At 35.0% G+C, this 22,880-nt stretch overlaps 1 protein-coding gene across 3 annotated transcripts in view; it reads left to right on the top strand.

The window, feature by feature from the left end:
- Nucleotides 1-22,880, top strand: part of Rpgrip1l (RPGRIP1 like) — a 101,697-nt gene that overhangs the window by 63,503 nt on the left and 15,314 nt on the right. For 2 of the 3 annotated variants that reach the window (XM_046435034.2, XM_046435031.2), the window contains exons 22-23: nt 675-748; nt 19,048-19,231. In XM_046435034.2, the coding sequence (XP_046290990.1) occupies nt 675-748; nt 19,048-19,231 (258 nt within the window). Of the gene's footprint in view, nt 1-674; nt 749-9,212; nt 9,551-19,047; nt 19,232-22,880 lie in introns of those variants that run through there. The other variant, XM_046435035.2, reaches the window with a different exon arrangement.

Below are 22,880 nucleotides of genomic sequence, written 5' to 3'. Positions count from 1 at the left end.
GGTATCCAACTACAACTAAAAAAGAAATATGGCTAGGAATGTGGCTATGTGGCCAAGTGCCCCTGAGTTCAATCCCCATTACCTCCCCCAACAAAAAAAGAAAGAAGGTTAGTGGGCTGAAGAAGAATGAACCAGAACATGGAGCAGCAGAGAAGAGATTACAGAGGGGTCTGAGGAAACTTTGGGGATTATTAGATATGTTCACTTTCTTAATTGTGGTGATGGTGTCACAGAATTAAACATATCCCATTTCAGGTTTTTCTTTTTAAATGTGTATAGTTTATTATATGTCACTTTTACCTTAGTAAGCAGTCGAAGTTTTAAAACTCTTAAACAGCAAGGATAACATTGATTTTTACACAATATTACTGGTTAGATTTTTAGAAAACATCTGTTATGCTTCTATCTAAATTTTGTTTAATTTTATACTACAACAAACTACATATTTATTTTTATTTCCTTTGTATTTTACCAAAATTTACCTTGGAATTCCTGTTCATTCTTTTTTCTAAAATGTAATGTATGTGTAAACATATTTGCTGCTAAAAAGGATCTAGAAATAATTGTCATATTGTTCTTTTAAGTTTATCATGTGTGCTTGTTTCTATTTCACAAGGTATAAATAAAAATGGTTTAACTTGGGTAAACATATGTACCTTTTTATTTTTTAACAGATGAAGAGGATAGATCAGATTCTGACAGTGATGATTGTATTATTCCAAGTCCTATCTCCAGTAATATCAAACAGGTTAGTAGCTTGATGCCAACTAGAGATGTTCTGAAATAAGGCTGCCTTTGTTCATAGTATATCCTTCTTCATAATGAAGATCTTTTATTGTTGTTGTTATTATTGTTGTTGTTGTTGTTGTTGTTCAGGTACTGGGGATTGAACCCAGGGGTACTTAACCATCGAGCCACAATCACCAACCTTTTTTTTTATTTTTTTATTTGAGACAGGGCCTTGCTGAGGCTGGCTTTGAAATTGGCAATCCTCCTCCCTCAGCCTTCCAAGTTGCTGGGATTACATAGGTGTATGCCAGTTCACCTGGCATAAATGAAAATCTTACAGAAAAATATTTCTGGAAAATTATTAATATATCATAATCTTAATAAGTTATCATATAGTACAAATCAGTTTTATTTATGATTTCATTATATGATGGACTACAACATGAAAGCATTTTTTTTTTTTTACCAAGACACCTAACACCAATAAGCTTAGACAGTTACTTGCTAAAACCAGCTAACCTCCCTGACTCCTTTTCAGGAATATTCTACAAAGATATATTCACTCAGCTCTGAACTTCTGAGAATTCAAAATGTCAGATTGCATTTGAAGTTATAACAGGTTGCTTATATGAATTCATAGACTATGCATATCTAAAGATGTCCCCTGATAAACTGTTAAAATTATTTCATTTCTGACAAAAAAATTAAACCATCTCAGAATGTAATTAATTTGGGGCAGGAATTGTTTGTTTTATGGCACATTGCAGAAAAGGAATGTGTAAATTAAAACTTTCTCTCAAAAGAGAATAGTATTTTAAATATATGTAGGAAGTGTATTGTCTACTGGAGTAATTTTTACTGTAGGAGGGAAGTTTTTATAAAGTAAATGTGAGTGAAGTAAAAAGCCCTAGCATTTTCTGTTCATTTACATTAATTTTCCTAAAATGATTAATTTCACTCCTTTTTTTAGAATTTCTACTTTATTGGTAAGAATTATAATATTTCTTTTAACATTTCTTTCATACAATCTTAACTTAATATCTCTGCAAATCAAAACCATTTATAAGAACATGTTGTCACAGATGCCTCCATGAAAGAAATGTACATTGTTTGTGTATTTGAGAAGTACAGAGCATTTCATCTGTCCAAAATTTGACTATTGTTATTATCATTATTATTTATGATAATATCATCTAACTAAGAGAAACTTGACATATGCAATCTTCATCATTTAAAACTGATAAATCAAGGAAGGAATTTTACATATGGTTGCCTGAAGACTTTTATCTATAGCACTCAGTGCAATTAAGTTTAATGTTTTTGCTTAATCACATCATAAGTTTTTAAATAATTTTATGAAACCAATGAATGAAAATTCTCTACGCTCTCATTAGAACAATTTGATAATAGTGTCAGTGGGAAAATGAGTCCCTTGTACAGGATTTAGCCATAAACAGAACCCATATGAGATGATATATAGGCAGATAGGTAGGTAGGTAAGTAGACAGGTAGATATTGAAGGAGATTTATTGAAAGAATTGGCTCCTTTGATCATGGAGACTAAGAAGTGCCAGATCTGTTTTCAGTAAGCAGGTGACTCAGGAGAATTAATATAGTTCCAGATTGAGTCCAAAGGTCTGAGAAACAGGAGAACCTTTGGTATAAATTCTGGTCTGAAAGCCATCAGGAACCAAAAAGAACCAGTGTTTCAGTCCAAGTCTGAAGACAAAAAAAAAAAAGACCCTTGTCCCACTCAAGCAGTCATTGCAGGAGGAGTTCCCTCTTAGTCTTTTTATTCTGTTCAGGTCCAACTGATTGGAGGACACCTACCCAGATTAGAGAGGATAGTATGCTTTACTCAGTCTACCAATTCAAACCTTAATCTCATCTAGAAAACCCTCCCTAACACCTGGAATACTGTTGGACCCCATGGCCCAATCAGGTTGTCAAATAAAATTAACCACTACACCATTTTACTAGAACCCTCCATTCACCATAAGCCTGCATGTTTGACTCAAACATTGCCTTCTCCTGTATCAATAGTTCTGTGAGTTTGTGCAACTTCATCAGGTTTTTTATGATTTAAGCTCCATGATTTAGCCTTTTGAACATAAATATGTGAGAAATGAGGTACTATGTCAGTCCTGGGTTCTGTGCAGACTCGTACCCAAGGACATGTTATCTTGTCAATTTACAAATGGCACTCAGACCTTTTGTTATAATTGAGTGATTCCCATGAACTTAATGCCTGCAGTTTGTGATTGCTCCTTCCCACAATAAGTAAACACAGTGTTCCGTTCCTGCTTTCAGGGAGCGTCTATACTTATTGGTAAGAAGTGCTCATGAAAAGCCAAGTGGTAATTCAACAGTTAAATTACAGCTAAAAAACAGTGTCAGGAGACAGTATCAATGATTTATGTCATAGTCATATACTTGAGCTAAAGAATGCACAGTGAACTTCCAACCCATCCTTCTTATTTGCCAAATGAGTAAACTGAAATCTTGATAGAAAAAGTGACTTGCTCACAATCATTCCACTAATAAAGGATGTTTGTAGGGGGAGAACTCAGAGTGGTTTTTTTAATATATGTCATGAAGGATATGCCCATGAGCTGGCCCACTGGCCTCCTTCCCTTTCTTGTGGGCTGCATGTCTTCTTTTAATTGTTTTAGATTGCATTTCTCTGCCTCACTTACTTGTTACCCAAAGATAGTCACAAGATAAATGTGCATGCCCAGGAAAGAGACCTAATTAGCCCTACCTGGCTTCTGCATTGGCCCCGTCTTTTCAGATGTGTACTGTTCATCCAGTCACACAGTAAGAAAGAGTACCCCGCTATAACTGTGACATCTGAACATGGGAAGAAAATCAGGTGCACTTCTAATACAGGGAAGGATGCACAGTGTGTTTCGCAAGTCAAGAACGTGCTAATAGAGCAGCCCTCCTGTGGAAAGGGACAAGGAAAGGAGGCCTCCATTACAACGCAGCAGGCCAAACATTTTGGATTTTACTTTACAGTAAATACTAGGGCACAGTGCAATCATTATTTTAATTTTCTAAACACTTTATTCATCATGTAAAATTAACTTTAAATATATGGGAAATTTTTGTCTAAATTATACCATCTTAGATTAATGATGCTTAGCTGAAGGCACTTTTTCCCCCAAGAGACATTTGGCAGTATCTGGAGACATTTTTGTTTTTTACATTGGGAGAAACTGCTACTGGCATCCCAAGGGCAGAAGTCAAGGTTGCTGCTAAGCATGCATTGATGTTCAGGACCCACAACAAAGAATCATCTGTCTCAAAGTATCAGTGGTACATAGGCTGAGAATTCCTGCCCTAGACCTACAATAGAACCATGTATGTGTTGGCAGTGTTGCTAGCCCCTCAGTGAAGTTGTACATTGCTCTTAACTAAGGAAGAACAAAGAACTGTGATTCAACAAAGACTTTTTAGCAAACGAAAAACTTCCTCTAAAATAGTCAAGTAATCCTGGGTTAGGACTGCTCTTTCTGCTTCCAAGATGATGCCTTATTGCAAGAGAACTCTCTCTTCAATTTTTGCCCTTTTATGAAGGTGCTAATCCCACTTAGGCGCATGGAGCTCTTGTGATTTAATCACCTCCTGAAGGCAATTAGTATTTTTCCTTTGTAGTAAACTAATGTTTTTTTTTCTTGTTAATTCAGGAAAAGTAATTTGTGTTACTTTGCTATAGCCTAATACAGTCTTCACTTCCTGTCCAAAATCTGACTTCCTCTAATCGTTTTAGATGCTATCTCAAAATTGTGAACATCATTTAAAGCAACCAATTCTTCATGCCTCAGTAACCATTAATCATGTCTTATGTACTTTTAAAAATTCTGTTTTCAATTGAACGTACAGACCAGTCTTACATTAGCAGGTGAAATTTAGTGTTGTTAAATTATATACCAAATAGAATAAAAAGGTATAATCTGTAAGTATGGAAACAAAACTAAAGAAATCATTATAAAAGTGCATGCTATGGCTTAACTGATAATGTCTCCTTCAAAGTTCATGTTGAAATTTTATCCCCGGTGCCACAGTATTAAGAACTGCGGGAAGTCATTCAGTCATGAGGGCTCCATGACCACAAATGGGATTAGCACCCTTTTGAAAAGGCATGAAATTAAAGAGAGAGTCTCTTGCAATAAGGCACCATTTTGCAAACAGAAAGAGCAGTCCTCACCAGACACCATACCAACCATGGTGTTGGTCTTGAACTCCTCAACCTTCATGACTGTGGGAAATAAATTTTATTATTTATAAATTACCCAGTCTGTATATTCTGTGCAAATGGACTCAGATAGCCAAATACAGCATTTTTATAGATAACAACAATTGTTCTGTGTGCTACTTCAGCAAACCGTTTAATACAAAAAAAAGGAACCTTCCGTTAAATATTGAAAAAGTGGTAAAAAGAATAACTGTATACCTTTATTCACATTTTATTAACCATTATACCCATATTCACATTTTGCTACATTTTTATCATTTCTGTTCTCTCATATGAGTATATGTGCATATACTTGTATTTTTTGTGTGTGTATGTATGTGTGTGGTGCTGGGGATTGAACCCAGGGCCTTGTGCATACAAGGCAAGCACTCTACCAACTGAGCTATATCCTCAGCCCTTATATTTTTATTTTTAAACACATTCTTATGTACATAATTGTTATGAACCATTTGATAATTGCAGAAATCATGCTCCTTTATCTCTAAATATTACAGAACAATAATAAAGATTGTTATATAATTCTGCCGATATAGGGTGGGAAAAACTCTATTTCTCCTGCTAAACCCTCAGAGCAATATGCTAACAACATTTCTATGACTAGCTGTTTGTGGGGTTTTCCTCCATACACCAAGGAGATCACCATCTGAGTGACTTTAATCCTGACACCATCTACCTAGAGGAGGAAACTTCAGATCCTACAGGCTAAGACTCAGCCCCACAAGACTGCCCCCCACTTCTGATACCAGTCTCACCTCCACCTTGTTTGGCCTGTGCTTCTGACCAAATGGCCATAAATCAGGATTCCCACAACTCTCTTCTTATTTTCAATTAATTTGCTAGAATGGCTCATAGAACTCAAGGAAACCCTTATCTCTTTACTGGCTTATTCTAAAGCATATTACAAAGGACATAGATGAAGACAGACATAGTGCAATGTATGTGAGAAGGAACGAGAGCTTCCATGCCCTCTGGCTGTGCACCCTCCAGGAACCTCCTCCTACCTCAGAGCTCTCCAGTCCCATTCTTTTGGGGTTTCATGGAGGCTTCATGGTATAGGTATTATGATTATATCATTGGCCATTGATGACCAACTTAGCTTTCAGCCCCTCTCCCCTGTCTTCAAGTTAGGAGAGACAGGGCTAAGAGTCTTCTGGTGACCAGTTCCCAGGCACCAGTCATCTTATTAGTATGCAAAAGACACTCTAATCACTCCAGAGGTTCCAAGGACTTTTTTAAAATATTTTTTTAGTTGTCAATGGACCTTTATTTTATTTATTTATATTCAGTGCTAAGAATCAAACCCAGTGCTCACACATGCTAGACAAGCAATCAGCCACTGAGCTACAACCCCAGCCCTCCAAGGATTTTAAGTATCACATGTCAGGATGCTGGACAAAGACGAAATATTTATTTCACAATAAAACACTAATCTATAGTTCTCATTAAAATTTTGCCAGTTGTTCCTATAGTATCATTTATAGCATTTTATTAATCTGGTCCAAGATCCAATCCAAAGTACATATTGCACTTTCTTTTTATGTCTCTTTGGCCTGCATTAATCTGTAATGGTTCCTCAGCATTTGTTTTGGTCTTTTATAACCCTAACTTTTTTTTTTTAAGACTACAGTCCATTTATATTGTAGAATATCCTTCAATTTGATTTTGTCTAGTATTTCCTCAAGATCAGATTCTGGTTATACATTTTGTTGGGAATTCTGTAAAAACAGTGCTGTGTCCTTTACAGTGCATCAGATCAGGGGTAATCAGGTGTCATTTTGTTCAGTTTTGATGTCATTAACTTTAGTTGAAGTATTGTACTGCACATCCTTTTTTAAGCTTAAAAATACTTGTGGTTTATTAGTGTTTTTGTTGTTTCTTCTTTAGGAACTGTGTCAGACAGAAAGCTCAGGACAGTGATACATAACCGTCATGAGAAGAAAGGCATGTTAGAAACCTTTCTATTAGTGTAACAAAATACCTGAAATAAGCAGCTTATAGAGAGAAAGGTTTATTTTGGCTCACAGTTTTAGAGGTTTCAGTCCCTCGTCAGTTGGCCACATTGCTTTGGGACGTGTGACAAGGCAACATGTCATGGCAGCAGTGCAGGGCAAAGGAAACCTGTTCAACTGATTGCCAGAGATGAAAGAAGAGGGGCCAGGATCCCAGTAGCCTCCTCAAATCAGTTCATCATTCATTAGCAGCTACTGTGTATTAGGCAGACATAAACGAAGCAGCCCCTTCCCTTTATAAAGGAATTCACAGTCTGTGGAGGACAAAGTTATAGTCAACCATCCAGATCCACAGATTCTGCTCATCTATGGGTTCAACCAACCTCAAATCAAAGTTTTTTTGGGAGGAAATGTATCTGTACTGAAGATTTACAAGTTTTTTCTCATCAGTATTCCTTAAATACACTAATAATATTTACATAGCACTTACATTGTGTTAAGTATTATAAGAAATCTAGAGGTTATTTAAAGAATTTGGGAAGACATGTTGTAGGTTATGTGCTAACAGATATACCAAATGCTATACCATTTTTTATTAGGGACTTGAGCATCTGAGGAGGGGGTGATCCTAAAACCAATATCCCAAGGATACAGAGGGGCAGCTGCATAAAGCCTGGTGATCAGTGCTGGAATGGAGTGGAGGGGTGCCTAAGTCAGCCTCAGGGGCCTTGATCAAGAATGACTTTCTAGAGTTAGTACAGTTTGAGCCAGTGTTGAAGATGATTAGGAGTTAAGCAGAACTGGGAAAGGATCTATATAGGCCAAAGAAATACAAAGAATGAGAGAACCTGGAGCATGGCTTCTGCTGCGATTCGAGTGGCTTTAGAATGAGCTAAGCCTATTATGGCATTGAGGAGCCCCCAGAAGAATAGGCTGAAAAGGCGGGCACAGTCCAGGGCATTGGGGCCTCTGAATTGGCTTTTGGTTATTGTTATTTGAGATGGGGTCTCACTGTGTTGCCAAGGGTGGCCTCAAACTCCTGAACCCAAGCGGCCCTCCTACCTCGGCTTCCCAAGTAGCTGGAATATACAGGTGTGCACCACTGTGCCTGTCTTCCTCTGAGTAATTTTAAGGAATAGGGAAAAAAGATCACTCATTCATTAAAAACATATTTAATGAGCATATGCTGTGTTGCAAGCCTTGTTCTAAGGACTGGGAATACAGCAGTGTATAAGAGAAATAGGCTTTTGTTCTTATGGAATTTGTGCTCTCAAAATGCATTTTAAAAGATACTGTTAATTAATGTAAATAGATTTGAGAATAAACTAGTTTAAAAGTAATAAAGAAACCCTCATCTATAATTAGTCTTTTTGAAATTTTCTCTATTCTATAATGTTCCAGAATTAAAACTAGAAGTAGTGTCCTAGATAAATATCATTTATGCCAATTACACTATGAATTTGAATTATCTAATACACTGTGTAAGCAATTCAAGATCATTCAGTTTTCTTCATGTTACACAATTTGACAGCTCATAGTTATTATCTTACAAATTTTGATCCTTAAAAGGAATCTAACAGATTTCCCAGGACTTCCACACATTGCTTGGTTCTTTCTCTTTTCTTCATGTCTGTGATCTATAATTAATCATAGATTACTTCATTTTGTTTCATTTCATTTACAACATTTATGAGCTTCACTTTGTCAGTATGAAATGCTTGTCCCCTCCTTTCCTTTCCAAAGTGGTATAATTAGTGTTAGCATCTTTTTTAACAGGCTACATAAAGTTTAGTGGCTGGATTAAATCAAGTCATTAACATAATGTGCTACCCAATTTGCCCCTATCTCTTTTCGTTTCCCGGACATCAAAGTGCCACAGAGCGCAAGTGTAATTGGGCCTTGCTAGCCTGTCAGATTCCGTCAGCCTGATGACTGCTGCTTTTACTAAAAAGCTTCTAGGCATGATAATTAATGGGGGTGGGAGGGCAGAAGTCTGAGAAATGTAAAACTTTGGACATTTCTCTATGAATATTTTATTAATTTGAATAATCAGAAGTTAACAGTATCAATTTGATGTATAATACATTGATTAAAAGCCTTGTTTCAGGTCTTCAAAATAGACATCAAAACTGGGAATTTGCATTTGCCATGGCATTAAAAAAATTAACAAGCCTTCCTTTGCATTATTTCCAATTTCATAATTTAAATAATGTACTCATGTTTCACAACAAAATGTATTGCCATCAACTCACAGATTTCTTAAAATGTGCCCACAGGTGAGAATGGGAAATCACAGGCTGAAAAAGCAATGGACTCTTCTGTGCAGCACATATTTACATCCCGCTCTTTCTCTGTTACTGCTAATAGCAGTTTTGTAAAAGCTGCCATATTCAATTGCACTAAATTACAGTTGCACCCAGAAACCAGATTCTCTGAACAATAAGGTGGCTTTCCCAGGTGATTGCAGTAATGGTGTTCAGCAAATATACTGTAAAACTTTGAAAGTCAAAATGCAAGAAGCAATTCATGTATGAAAAATAATTAAATCTCTTTGGAATAAAAAATGATATCCTATCAGTGGATAATAAATCTCTCCCAGTGTTTTATATGTGGAAACTCAAGCTAGATAGAATGTATGTTTTAAAATATATTTTATGTAGAAACAGAAATGTTGAATGAGTCTACTGATAGTAATTTCTTTTTAAATTATTTTTTATTTTGTAACTTTTTTTTACAAAAAAAAATGCTTCTTCATTCTGTAGAAGCATTCTCTTGTTTTAACATACACACAATGTTCCATTTTAAAAGTATTCCACATTTATTTAAATAAGCCCCTTTTGATGGACTCTTAGGTTTCTACCAATTTTTGCTAATGCAGACACTTCTGGTTAAAATGAACATTTTGATGCATAACAACGTGTGAAAATTCCCATTTCCTTCTAACATACTCTTTGCTCTTTTTGCCTCACTGGTGATTTCATTAAAAAAAAAAAAAAAAAAACAGAGGTCTATTTACAGATTACATGCACTTCATATGCACATACAGATGTAACAATTATAAGCAAAAAAAAATGTCTAAAAAGATATATACCATTGTTAGCAGTGAGTATCTATAAGGCAGGAGTTAGCAAACAATGCTCATGTGCCAAATCCAGCATGTTTTTGTAAATACATTTGTACTGGAACTCAGCCACACTCATTCATTTAAAATTGTTTATGGCTGCTTTTACTCTATAAGGATAAAGTTGAGTATCTGCAACAGAGACTCTGTAACCTACAATGCCAGAAATATTTGCTGTCTTTCCCTTTACAGGAAAAAAAAAATTGCCAAGTGCCAAGTTAGGAGATGGGATGTGTTAAATAAAATTTTGTAGGAGGCGGCAGATTGGACTGGGCACTTGCAGTAGGCTCAACAGACCAAACCAATATAGAGTTTAATCATAGTAACTGAGCTTTGGTTAGTTTCACAAGGCCTTGTAGCCAATTAACTAATTAAACTATAAACAATTAACTGGTCAAACTAATCAACTGACTAGCTGACTAGACTATAGACAGATTGTTTTCTGTGTCTCATCATTGGTTTTCTATAAGCACTACTGATCACATTGCTGACTAGAGTTCTTAGGACCTGTTCTGATTCTGGGAGCTGCACATTTCATGCATAAGTTTTACTTCACTCATATAAACTCTCCTAGATTTCACATCTAAAAAATTTTTCTTTTAACAGATGAAACAAAGCATTCATATTTTACTTTTTATAATTGATATTACTGGGTTATTTTTAATGATGAGTATAGGTTGCCTCTAAAAAGGAAATAATTTGTTAGCTATCCTGCAGAAAAATATGTTACCTAAAGGAGAATTTAATTTGAACACTATAGAAGTTTTTCTGTAAATACCTTTAAAGTAGGGTGAATCCTTTTTTTAGTTTAGGGCAATATTTCTCAAAGTGTGATTCCCTAAACCAGCATTCTTGATATCACCTGAGAATTTGGGAGAGATGCAAATTCTTGGGCCCTACCCCAGACCTGATAAATCTGAAGTTCGGACGGTAGGGCCCAGAAGTCTGTGTTGAATCAGATGATCCTGGAGTATGCTAAAGTATGAGAACCACAGTGTTATGGGAGAGGATTACTTCTCACCCTTGGCAGCACATTGGAATCATCTCAGGAGCATCTTTAAATGCCAGGGCCCAGGCTTCACTCAGATCAATTAAACAAGAATTTTATTTATAGCTTCCCTCATGACTAATGTGCAGCCCAAATTGAGAGTCACTGTACTACATCTGTTCTCGACAGTGGCAAAAGTGGAATAGCCTATAATAGCCTATCAAAATCACCTGAAATTGAAGGTGACTTTTTTTTTAATTTTCTTTCCTTCACCTTACTGCCATAGTAAAGCACAAAAACTGATGGAATCATGTCATATGCTTAAGGTGTATTAGGACAGGAAAAAATATTCCAAACCACTCACAGGGCAGATCCACAATGGCTATAGTTAGGCTCCCTCCCCAAAGATTCCAGCAGGCTCTGTTTATAATATGTAGCCAAGGTCATGAACACCCTGATTCAGCATATGTACTTGTGAGCATGCACCCCCTTTTGTAACCTGTTGGCAGTGTGCCTTCTTTGTCTGGCCTGCATATAAAAAAAGGCCTCTGGAAATAGCTCAGGGGAACAAAATGGAACTGGCTGGGACAAAATGGAGCTGGAGCTGGAGCTGGAGGCTGCTGCCACCTCTAAATAAAGAATGTCTACTATCCTAGCTGCACCTCACATCTTCCTGCACCTGCCAGAATTCCAACTCTGTTTCCCAGGGTCTGAGCGTCCACCCAACCCCCCTATTTTAGAACATGTGATAACAAGCTTCTATAATTTGCTGATCTTTATAGACTCAGTATTTACACAGTATATAAGGGACACTATTCTAAAAGTGAACACAATTCTATTCTAAAAGTAAGACAATATTCTAAAAGTAAACACTCAATTCCAGTACCACTTGATCCCCATCACTGAAGTTTTTAACATTTATATTATGTGCTCAATGTAGTGCATTTTAACAGAACATATTAGAAAAGATAGACTACCCACTGATGAAAACTGGGTTTGCTTTCTTTTGTTAAAAAAAATATTACACTCATAGAATGAGTTTCTAGGGACATCACCTGTGTATTATAATTTATCTCAAAGAGCTATTGTTGCCGGGCATGGTGGTGCAAGCCAGCAGCTTGGGAGGCTGAGGCATGAGGATCAAGCCTCAGCAACTTAGCAAGGCCCTAAGCAACTCAGTGAGACCCTGTCTCTAAATAAAATACAAAAAGGGTTGGGAATATGGCTCCCTGGTTAAGCACCCCTGAGTTCAATCCCTGGTACTAAAAACAAAAAAAAAAAAAATTCTCAAAGGGCTATTATCACTTTACAAAAACAAAAACTTTTCAAACAAAATTTATGTGAAGCATGGATATGATTCTTAATAAGTGGATGCTTTGAAACCTAGTATGAAGTCAGGGGACTTAAAAGAGACTCAGATAACTCTCCCCAGGCTCAGCTGGAAAAAGGGAAGTTGTAAGAATCATGATTAATCACTAAGCATTACTGCCCTACTTATGTACGCCTCTGCCAATATACTGGTGAGTTTGATTGTCAGGATCGACTGTTTTGAACTGGTATAGAGCTCACCTCAATTAAAATTTAAACTCTTCAAGGGCATAAACATAGATCATCACCTTCTATTTCCATTTTGTCTCTATTGTTATAAAATATAACAACAAAGCCTGGGCTGGGGTTGTGGCTCACAGTAGAGCACTCGCCTAGCATGTGCAGGGCCCTGGGTTCGATCCTCAGCACCACATAAAAATAAATAAAATAAAGGTATTGTGTCCAACTACAACTAAAAATTAAATATTTTTTTTAAAAAAATAAAGTACCAAGTTCTACATACTATGGCTCATGGACGTAAACTCTATTTGTATTTATTTACACAAACACATATATATAACATTTTTATGGTGGTTTAAATATCCCCATATAGATTGGTACCACTATTTGGAGACTAATTTGGTGCCTCTTTAAAGTTGACTTTATCATAATCATTAAAGAAGTATTTCTACACAAGAGAATCATGTATGTATAAACATAAAATGATATACAGTGCCACAGTGTTTATAATAGCAAAAAACTATAAACTGCTTAATTGTTCATCACTAAGTAAATAAAAAGAATGTAGATTATAAGCAAGTGGAATTATGCATAGCAGTTAATATGAATGAATTAGATTTGAATTATAAATATGAATAAATCAAAATATATATTGAGTGAAAAATTGCAAAATGATTGATAGAATATAATATTACCAACAAAAGAAATCTAAGAGCAGAAAGTGATATGGTGCTTATGGAGGTACACATAACTTACAGAAAATACAAAAGCAGGTTTAGGAATGATGTAGCCAATATCAGGATAGTGGTTACCTCTAGGGAATGAAGGGAAGGAGAAGGGATTTGGCAGTTGGGGGCTTTACCTATGTCTGAAATATTTTATTTCTTCAACAACAACAAAAAGTTTTGAATCAGATTTAGCAAAATGGTTAACATCTGTGCAATATGATGAATGCTTAAATATGCCAAATAATATTCTGTACTTTTCTCATGCTTGAAATGTTTCATAATTTTAAAAAATTAAATGCCTGTTCATTGTAGAAACTTAGAATAAAATTAAGCTTACCTGTAATCTCACCATGGTTATTAGATTTAAATCTTACTGACTAAAAGCCAAGCATGGTGATACATGCCTGGAATCCCAGCTACTTGGGTGGCTGAGGACCACAAGTTCATAGGTCAACCGGGGCAACAAAGTGAGACCCCCCATCTCAAAAAAAGTACAAAAAAAAATCTTACTGGCTGAAACAAGTTGCAAAACCTTTGTCATAGGCCATTCTCAGTTACACAATACTGTGTTTAAGTCTTGTCAGGTTGAATTAGTTTTCAGAAACCTAACAATCCAACTTCATTGTGGCTGCTCAGATGGTTGAAACTAAAGGAAGAATTAAGCACAGTACTCTGAAATGAAACATGAAATTTTTAAGCATGCCAATAATAAGCCTAAGTAAACACTATAGAAAAATATGACCCAAAATGTGAATTACCATCAGTCAGGAAGCAATAGTGGAATTGAGCCAAAATCATGAAAGCTATAATTCACTTTTCTCTGTGAGTAATACAGGCTGTCATCACATTTCTGTATCATTCAATCACATAATGTGTAGTGTCCATCTATACAGACAACTAAAAATGAGTTGCATGCAGTTCTCATTTTGTCATTTCTATTACTTCTGTTCACCACAATCAAAATTTATAAATGCTTTTTTACATCCTGTTGTTGACATCTTGTTAACTAGGGAAGCTAATGGGGCAATTGGTGAACAAAACAGTATTGAGAAGAAGCATCTTACCTACTCACAAAGATCCAGACACCCACACACAGAGAGAGGAAACAGAAGAGGAACAGCCTAAAGCCTCTGCTATCTGGCCAACTTGCTGTATGTAACTGAAAGACACTGATACATTGCAGGGGTATGAGCGGTCATGGTGCTCTAGAAATTCTGAACAGATATTGTAAGTCAACTATCTGAAAATTCTTCGCTTTAGTCTTTGTCTTTTGAATCAGTGTAATATTTATTACCCCTTCTAATTCTCCTAATTGAACTTTTTCCCATTTTTTTGTTGTGAAAAATCTCTAACATACTGAAAAGTATAAATAACATCTCAAGACCTGTGCTTGAGAAAGTTTTGTTCAATTAAAAATCTAGAACAGGGGCTGGGGATATGGCTCAAGCAGTAGTGCGCTCGCCTGGCATGCGTGCGGCGCGGGTTCAATCTTCAGCACCACATACAAACAAAGATGTTGTGTCCGCCGAAAACTAAAAAAAATAAATAAATACTAAAAAAAAAAATCTAGAACAGCACGATTTCTCTACATTTTGCAGTAGTTGACAAGACCCACTTTCCAAAACATAGCAGATATATAATTTTAAATGAGAAAGCACTAAAACTGCAGCTTCACATATTTCTGTCAATATACATAAGATATTCTGAAGATCTAGAAAATAATCAGCCTCCCCTATTTTACTGAACATTTATTGAGAGACTACTACGTGCTAGATGCTGGGGAGGATGTTAAATGCTAGAAGATGAGTAAGATATGGTCCTGCCCCACTGGAGCTCACAGACCATAGAGAGGGGCCAGTATGTAAAGATCCATGCAGTTCAATGTGACTTCGAAGTGCAATGAGGGACCAGGGGAGAAAACAACCAACTGTGTGTGGTTCAGGACTTCATATGACTGAATTATGTCTGATGGAAAAGATGATTTCACACAGAATAAACAACAGATACAAAATTCAAGCAATACCAACAACATAGGTTTGAAGGAATGGCTGTATTGTCTGATAATAGGATTTTTAAGCAGAAAAGTAATACCTGATTGATTTTTTAAAGACTTTCTTTTTTTAATTTTTTCATAGTTGTAGATGAACACATGGCTTTATTTGTTTATTTTTTTATGCAGTGCTAAGGATCAATCAGTGCCTCACGGGTAGTAGGCAAATGCTCTGCCACTGAGCTGCAGCCACAGCCCCTGATTGATTTTTAAGGAGAAATTTTTATCATAATGAATGGTTGGGGCTGCAGGTGAGGGATTAGAGATAGGAGTGCCTCACCTCTCTTGGAGCGATGGAGTAGATGCAGTTACTTACTAAGTGTGTACTGCATGCCACACCAGTGACATAATAAGCAGCCTAACAGCCCCTGCCATCACTAAGCTTATAGTCTGATACAACCATTAGCTTGCTTCCAGTTGTCAACAAATAATCTTCTATTCTAATTCCATCTAGTATCTCCTCCCTAATTTTCCAGATTTCTACTTTCTAATAGAAAGCTGCTCTATTGGTTACCTCCCATAAGAACCTAACACAGTTTCTCTGGCAAAAGAAACCACATCTTGTTTTCTTTACATCTTCTAGAGCTGGGATTGTCTGAAATATCATAAGATTTCAACAATTCAATGAATCCTTGAGACATTTAGGAAGAGAACAGAAATGGGTGGCCTATAGGATATAGTGGGTATGAAAAAAAAATGGAAATGGCTTCCAATCTTTTGGTCGTAGGTGACAACAAACAAAAAAACAATATAATCAGATGAGGTAGAAATATCAAAGGATGAGTGGGATGAGGGGAGAGGAGAGAATGAATTCATTTCTGAAATGCTAGGCGGTAGGTGTCTGTGATGCAGTTGATGTACCTCTCAGTCTTCAAATCTTCACATGTGATCCAGTTGAACTTCTGATTTACAGGGGCATGAAGACAACCCGAATTGTTTTATTGTTGAAAAATAAATTGCTTAATACTATTAACCAGAATTTATAATGTTTAAAAAATTATTTTTTCAGAGCTTGCTCCCCTAAATATATACTACTTCAAAGGTATCCCTTTGGGGGCTTTTTGTTCATTTATTTCATTTCTGGGTGTTTTTCTTTTTTTTTTCAGTATGAGGGATTGAATCCAGAAGTACTCTACCACTAAGCTACATCCCCAGCCTTTTTTATTTCTTATTTTAAAACAGGGTCTCACTAGTTGCCCAGGCTGACCTCCAATTTGTGTTTCTCCTGCCTCAGCCTCCCAAGTAGCTAGGATTACAGACTACATGTACCTCTACACCTGGCTGGATTTATTTAAAGTAATTCAGATAGCATCATTTGAACAAAGAAATAATAACTTGAACTTCTGCCAGTAATATTGGTCAGAGAATTTAAAAGTCATATGATAGAAATAATGAGAGTAGGGGAATACCCAAGAAAAGATAAAACTAAGCCAGAAAAGAAAATAGCAGTAAGAATTTTTAAAAATATAAAATTTTTATATTTCTTTGAAATATACTGTTTCCTTTTTTATGTTGTGATGGGGATTTTTAGTTTTTTCTATTTGTTTTTTATTTTTTGTTTCCTCCCACCAACCCCCCTTGGGCTATGATTCAAGTATCTGCTTTTATGTGGAATTATATTTTAAACTTTAAAGAGTTGCATGTAGTCCTATTTGACAGCCTAAATTAGTTCTTACAATAATGCAAGCTTCCATATGGGATTGTATAGTTAATATATTATTAATAAAATAACCACTTAAATAAATTTGATTCCTCTGCTATTTTAAAATTCATTTGTCTGTAAAATTCATTTGGTTCTGTAATAAAAAACTATAAACTGCTATCTTCACAAAGTAGAAATAATGGTATATCTCTTTTTCCTTTTTATAGCTATTTACCTTTAATTCTCTTGTGCAGAAGTATGAATGTTTTATAAGATTTTATAACAATTCTAAGTTTGTCAAATTCCAAGTTATGTAAAAGACTTAATCATGCGTTGTGCTACACTTGGACTAGAATTATAAAATATATGTATGTGCAGTTATTTTCAAAACCACAATACATTTTTAGGGAAAAAAATCTTTTAAAATATTTTCTTTACCATATAGTCTTCAGCGAGCAGAGAAGGGCTTTTCTGAAGTGAGATTAGACAATAGAGCCAACTTCATTTTTTATGCACGTGAACGAAGAGGGCTTGAGGTTATTAGTTGAAACCGAGTAACCTTTCCTGGCTTTCATCTCTTTCTTTTCAAATTTGAATATGAAAAGCATATTCAAGTCAAAGACCATCACTTTAATGACATTTGGCAGTCATTTGATTTATTAGGTTTTAGAAAAAATTTTCCTTTAAATATTTCATCATACTATGCTAATCCTAGTAATATTGCCAGCTGCAGCCTTGTACCTGTATTAGTGGAGACAGAATGGTGTGGAATTTTCTCTGTCATCCTAGTAAAATTTCCATGAATCTACTGAATAATAAAATAACCTTATTGAAATATTCAGATTTGAGTTTTTAGTTAAAGTGTCTTAGAATACATAATAAAAGAAAATGTCTTTTGAAAGAAGGGGGTAAAATTACTTCATCAAATATTGAGGGGGTTTGACAGCAATGGAAATTATTCTTTATGAGAATATTTTTACAATAAGATACTTATGCTTTCCAATTTGATTAATTATATGCTCTGAAATATCTCTGTAATCAGTATAGTCAATTTGCACACTGATGTACGTTTAACAACTAATTTCCAAAAATTGGTTGTATTAACGGGTCTTATTTGGGGATTTTTCATTGCTATTTGAAGATATATAATTTATAATGGCATGTCTCTGAATTTACTAAAGAGGAATTTTGACAATACAAAGCCAGATTTTAAATTGTAGAAAACAAATTTCACTGAGGAGTTATTTTGGTGTGAACTAATTTTTAAATTGTTGTCTATTATTTGAAATCATTACTCAAGGAAAAAATTGTAACTCTCATCTAATGTCTGTGACACCGATATCTATTAAATGAGCATTGAAGGAAAAATTAAGCAAATATCATTTTAGTGGTTAATTCTGTGAATGTAAAATAAAAAATAAATTATTAAGAAAATATGTATTAAATTAGATACAAAAATTTTCTTTTATTTGAAAATATATTACTTATTGAATCAAATATATTGTGGCAGAATATATGAGAATTAGCTGTAGATTCTGCTGTAGCTAATGTAGATTCATATAGCTACATATATTAGCATAATAGTGATAAAGTGTTCAATAGGCTTTGATCTCTGAATAATTGAAACTTTCTCAGGTACTGTAGATTAAATAAAAGCAGTGATAAACATGTATTTTATTACATAGTTTGAAACAAAGCCAACTGATACTTGTCATTCTGAAAGCAATAGGAGATGAAGATCTCATAATCGTCATTCCTGATAGACTACTAGTGGGGTATTTATAGCCACAGATGTAAATCAGGAGACTATCGCCATGGCACTGTTAACTTCAAACCCTGGGGCATTAGAATCTCATTCTCTCTCTCTCTGTCGTGAATAATCTGTCATATGTAACATACAGTAGCATACAGTGCATTCCAGAAAAGAAACCATTGGCCTTTATATTTTATTTTAAATTGATAGTGGAAAAGAATAAATAATTTGTTCGCTAGATTTTGTTTTCTTGTTGATTTTTGGTTTTGCTCTTTAAACAGCCATCAGAGAAAATTCGGATTGAGATCATAGCTTTAAAGCTTAATGATTCTCCAATAACCACAGATGACACTATCCAAAGGCTATTCATTGAGTGCCGATTCTACAGTCTCCCTGCTGAAGAGACGCCTGTGTCGCTTCCAAAACCCAAGAACGGGCAGTGGGTCTACTATAACTATAGCAATGGTATGTATGCTTTATTTGTAATACAGACTCTTAGGTTTCTTATGTTGTCTATGAAGGAAATTAAAGACAAGCAGGAAGTTTAATTCTCTGTTCTTCCCATAAACTCATGGAATTCTTATCAGGATAGATTTAAGAAAAGCTAAATCTACAGCATAAGGATAAGAAAATAAAGTTGAAGTACTACTAAAGAGAAAACCAACAATATTGGAAAATAGTGTGTCTAGCTGTCCCAGGTTTATACTGGGACAATACCAATAGGAAAATACCTCTGAAGTCTGCAGTTGAATGTGATAGAAAAACATGATTTTTCAAAGGAGGAAAGGTACTTGTTTTTTAATCATATCACTCAAATCATTCAGTGTCCTAACTTGTCCACCTTTCTGATCAGTATCATCACAAATGCTTTTATAATACATGACCTGCCCTTCCCAGTGCCTCATGTTCAGGATGTTAGCTGAGGGGAGCAGGGGTTCCTCCAGCGCTGTTTCCTCAGCATCCCACACAGCCATGCATTGCAGCAGGCAGATTTTCTCTCTAGCACTTCAACTCTCAGCCAGTTGACAGGTCAGTCTACCGGGCCCGCACAGATCAACAGGCACTCTGTAACTTCTTAGATCAATCATCATTAAGACGTTTTTTAAGAATACTACAGATCATCAGTGTACAATTAGAGAAATAAAATTAAACATCATACCAAAGCACTGCAACTAAGGAGTCCTAAGTTAAAACGTGTTGTAAAGACAGAGTGTTGCTTTATCTTCAGCAAAACAGGTCATCTCGTGCTACTTAAACACGAATACTTTCTCTCACCAGTCTTAGAAATTGCATTCTAAGAAATATGTGTAATCATGCTGCTGTATCACCCTGTGCTTACCTGGTTTTTTGTTGGTGGTGTGTTTTGTCCAGCATTTTTAGAAATGTGTTCATTGCTTGAGACAGTAATCTTGAGTATTCAAAGATCCGGTCTAGTCCTCCTGCTAGCCGCAAATCTTACTAATTATATGAATTTAGGCAAGATGTTTAAATTTCGTGATACCTCATTTTCTTATCTAAAAAAATGAAGTGTTTTCTGAGCTCAAATTCTATAACTGTATAATAACAGGTGGCTTGAGAAATCACATGGGAAATAAGTAGTGTGGTCAGGACCAGAATCTGCTTCCTCCTTCCTTTCATTCCCTGGATACAAAAGAAACATTTCCAAACATCTTTTCTCAGGCTTCCTAGAGATCCTTAATTGCCAAATATCAGAAAAGTAAACCATATCAAAATATTATTAGGTAAGGAATACTGTTCAGTTATCTATTTTAAAGGAAGACATCCCAAGAAAAGAGAAAATTTATTTGGCTTTTATATTATTATTTGTAAATATCAACAGTAGAATGTTTATTTGGACTGATAACAGAGTTGTTTTTTGGAAATTGATTGTACATTGAGAAACTTGGCCATGTAGCAGAACAGATGTTTCCATTTGTATAAAGAACAATGCAAAAGTCCTTCTTTGGATAAAGCCTGTGGTACATGCTCAAAGTGCCCTGAATTGGGTACACTCTCACATGACTACCTAATCTGAGAGTTTTGTTATTGTTGTTGTTGTTGTTATTGTTTGGTTGTTTTCAGCTTGTTTCCTTTACTACAAGGTCCCTTACTATCTAATTGATATTTAAAGAGTTGCATATGTTTCTAGTGAATTCACCATTCCTTAGCAAAAAAAACAATGATCTATTAGAAATTAATTCACCAGAGTATTCACTATACTTTTCTTCAGTTTCTATTATTAATAATGACATTTGACTATGTAGAATTTTTAATATTAATTGGAGAGAATTTTAAGGTTATTTAACTAGGTGAAGGGGGAGAGGAATGTACTCTGCTTAGAAGCAAAATAATACTGCTTTATATTTGTTATACCTGAGAAAATGACATCCTAGGTCATCAGCAAGTTTGAGAAACTAGTATTAACCTTGCTGAAGGTTTTATTTTATTTTCCATTTAAGTATTACACAATGAAAATGTTTATTTTAAGTTATTATATGGTCATTGCTGTCATGAAGATTCAAGGGAAATCTCAGATCTTTGGTTGATAAGCAACTATTTCATCTAATATTGTGATGATTTACCCTTCATTTGTTCCTTGGTGTAGAAGGTCAATATAATGTAGCTTTAAGTCTTCTAAATCTCATTAAATGTTAATGAAAGTAATTTTGTGTCCAAACTGACTTTTTAATTCAAATGGAAAATCGGGAGGACAGTTAGTACATGCTGTGTCCTGTCTGATCATCATACCAACAAAGAGGTTAGCTGAACCTAGCCATGATTCCACCCTAAGAGATGTAGACTAGTGATCCCCAGGATTATTAATAATCAGACTTAGTCTTTATTGAGAAGTATTAATACCAGTTCCACCTACTCAAAACTATATTTCCATATATATAGATAGATAGATAAATAGATATAGATATGGCTGATATGAACATTATACATTATATATATATACTTTTCAACATCACATGGTACCCCATAAAGATATATAACTTTTATCAATTAAAACCCATGTATTAAAAAAACTCTCACTTCTGCTTGGAGAAATCCTTATATTCTCTATCAATGTCATATGCCAGAAGAAATGCAGATGGTTTAATTATAAAAGGTTGATAATTTTGAATCTTAGATAAGTTTTGCATTAAAGTATTCTCATCCCTGTAATCGTTATCATTGCCAAATTCTTCCTCCCATTAGTAACAAAATCTGATGCTCTACATCCTTTTCATCTTCTGAATTAAATTTTAATTGTTCCAAAAGATAAACTGTTCAATCCTCGGAGACTAAGGGCACGTATCTGTATAAGTCTCATAAAAACTCTGGACGATTTCATTAATCTTTTTTCTTCCCACTGTCAGTTCCCTAGAAGGCTTTATTCAGCCCAGACAGCATTCTTCAGACCTACCATTAATCTTTTCTTCCCCAAACTATTTTCTTGCTTTCTCAGCATTCTCTGAGCAAAATTTTCGAGCCCAATAAAATACAAGTGTTTTGTTCTTACTACCAATGTCTAGCAAGTGATTTCAACTTTAGTTTTTCTAGTTTTGAGTAGGTGGAACTGGTATTAGTACTTCTCAATAAAGACTAAGTCTGATTATTAATAATCCTGGGGATCACTAGTCTACATCTCTTAGGGTGGAATCATGGCTAGGTTCAGCTAACCTCTTTGTTGGTATGATGATCAGACAGGACACAGCATGTACTAACTGTCCTCCCGATTTTCCATTTGAATTAAAAAGTCAGTTTGGACACAAAATTACTTTCATTAACATTTAATGAGATTTAGAAGACTTAAAGCTATATTATATTGACCTTCTACACCAAGGAACAAGTGAAGGGTATATGTTGTAGTGTATATATCTTTATATAGATATAGATATATACATTGTATAATGTTCAAATCAGAAAAACCTTATGTATCTTCTCCAACATTTATAATTTTCTTGTAGTGAAAACATTCAAAATCCTTTCCTCTAGCTTTTTGGAAATATACAGTATATTATCATTATCTATATTCATTCTACTGTGCAGTAGAACAGCAGAACTTGTTTCTCTTATTTAACTATAATTTAGTACCCACTAATCAACTTTCCACATTCCTAATTCCCTT

The sequence above is a fragment of the Marmota monax genome, unplaced genomic scaffold, assembly GCF_021218885.2.
Source record: "Marmota monax isolate L192 unplaced genomic scaffold, Marmota_monax_Labrador192_F-V1.1 WCK01_AAM20220418_F8-fsc00024, whole genome shotgun sequence".
NCBI classification, from domain to species: domain Eukaryota; kingdom Metazoa; phylum Chordata; class Mammalia; order Rodentia; family Sciuridae; genus Marmota; species Marmota monax.
The sequence above is the reverse complement of the archived record's forward strand: the minus strand, read 5'-3'. Positions and strand labels throughout refer to the sequence as shown.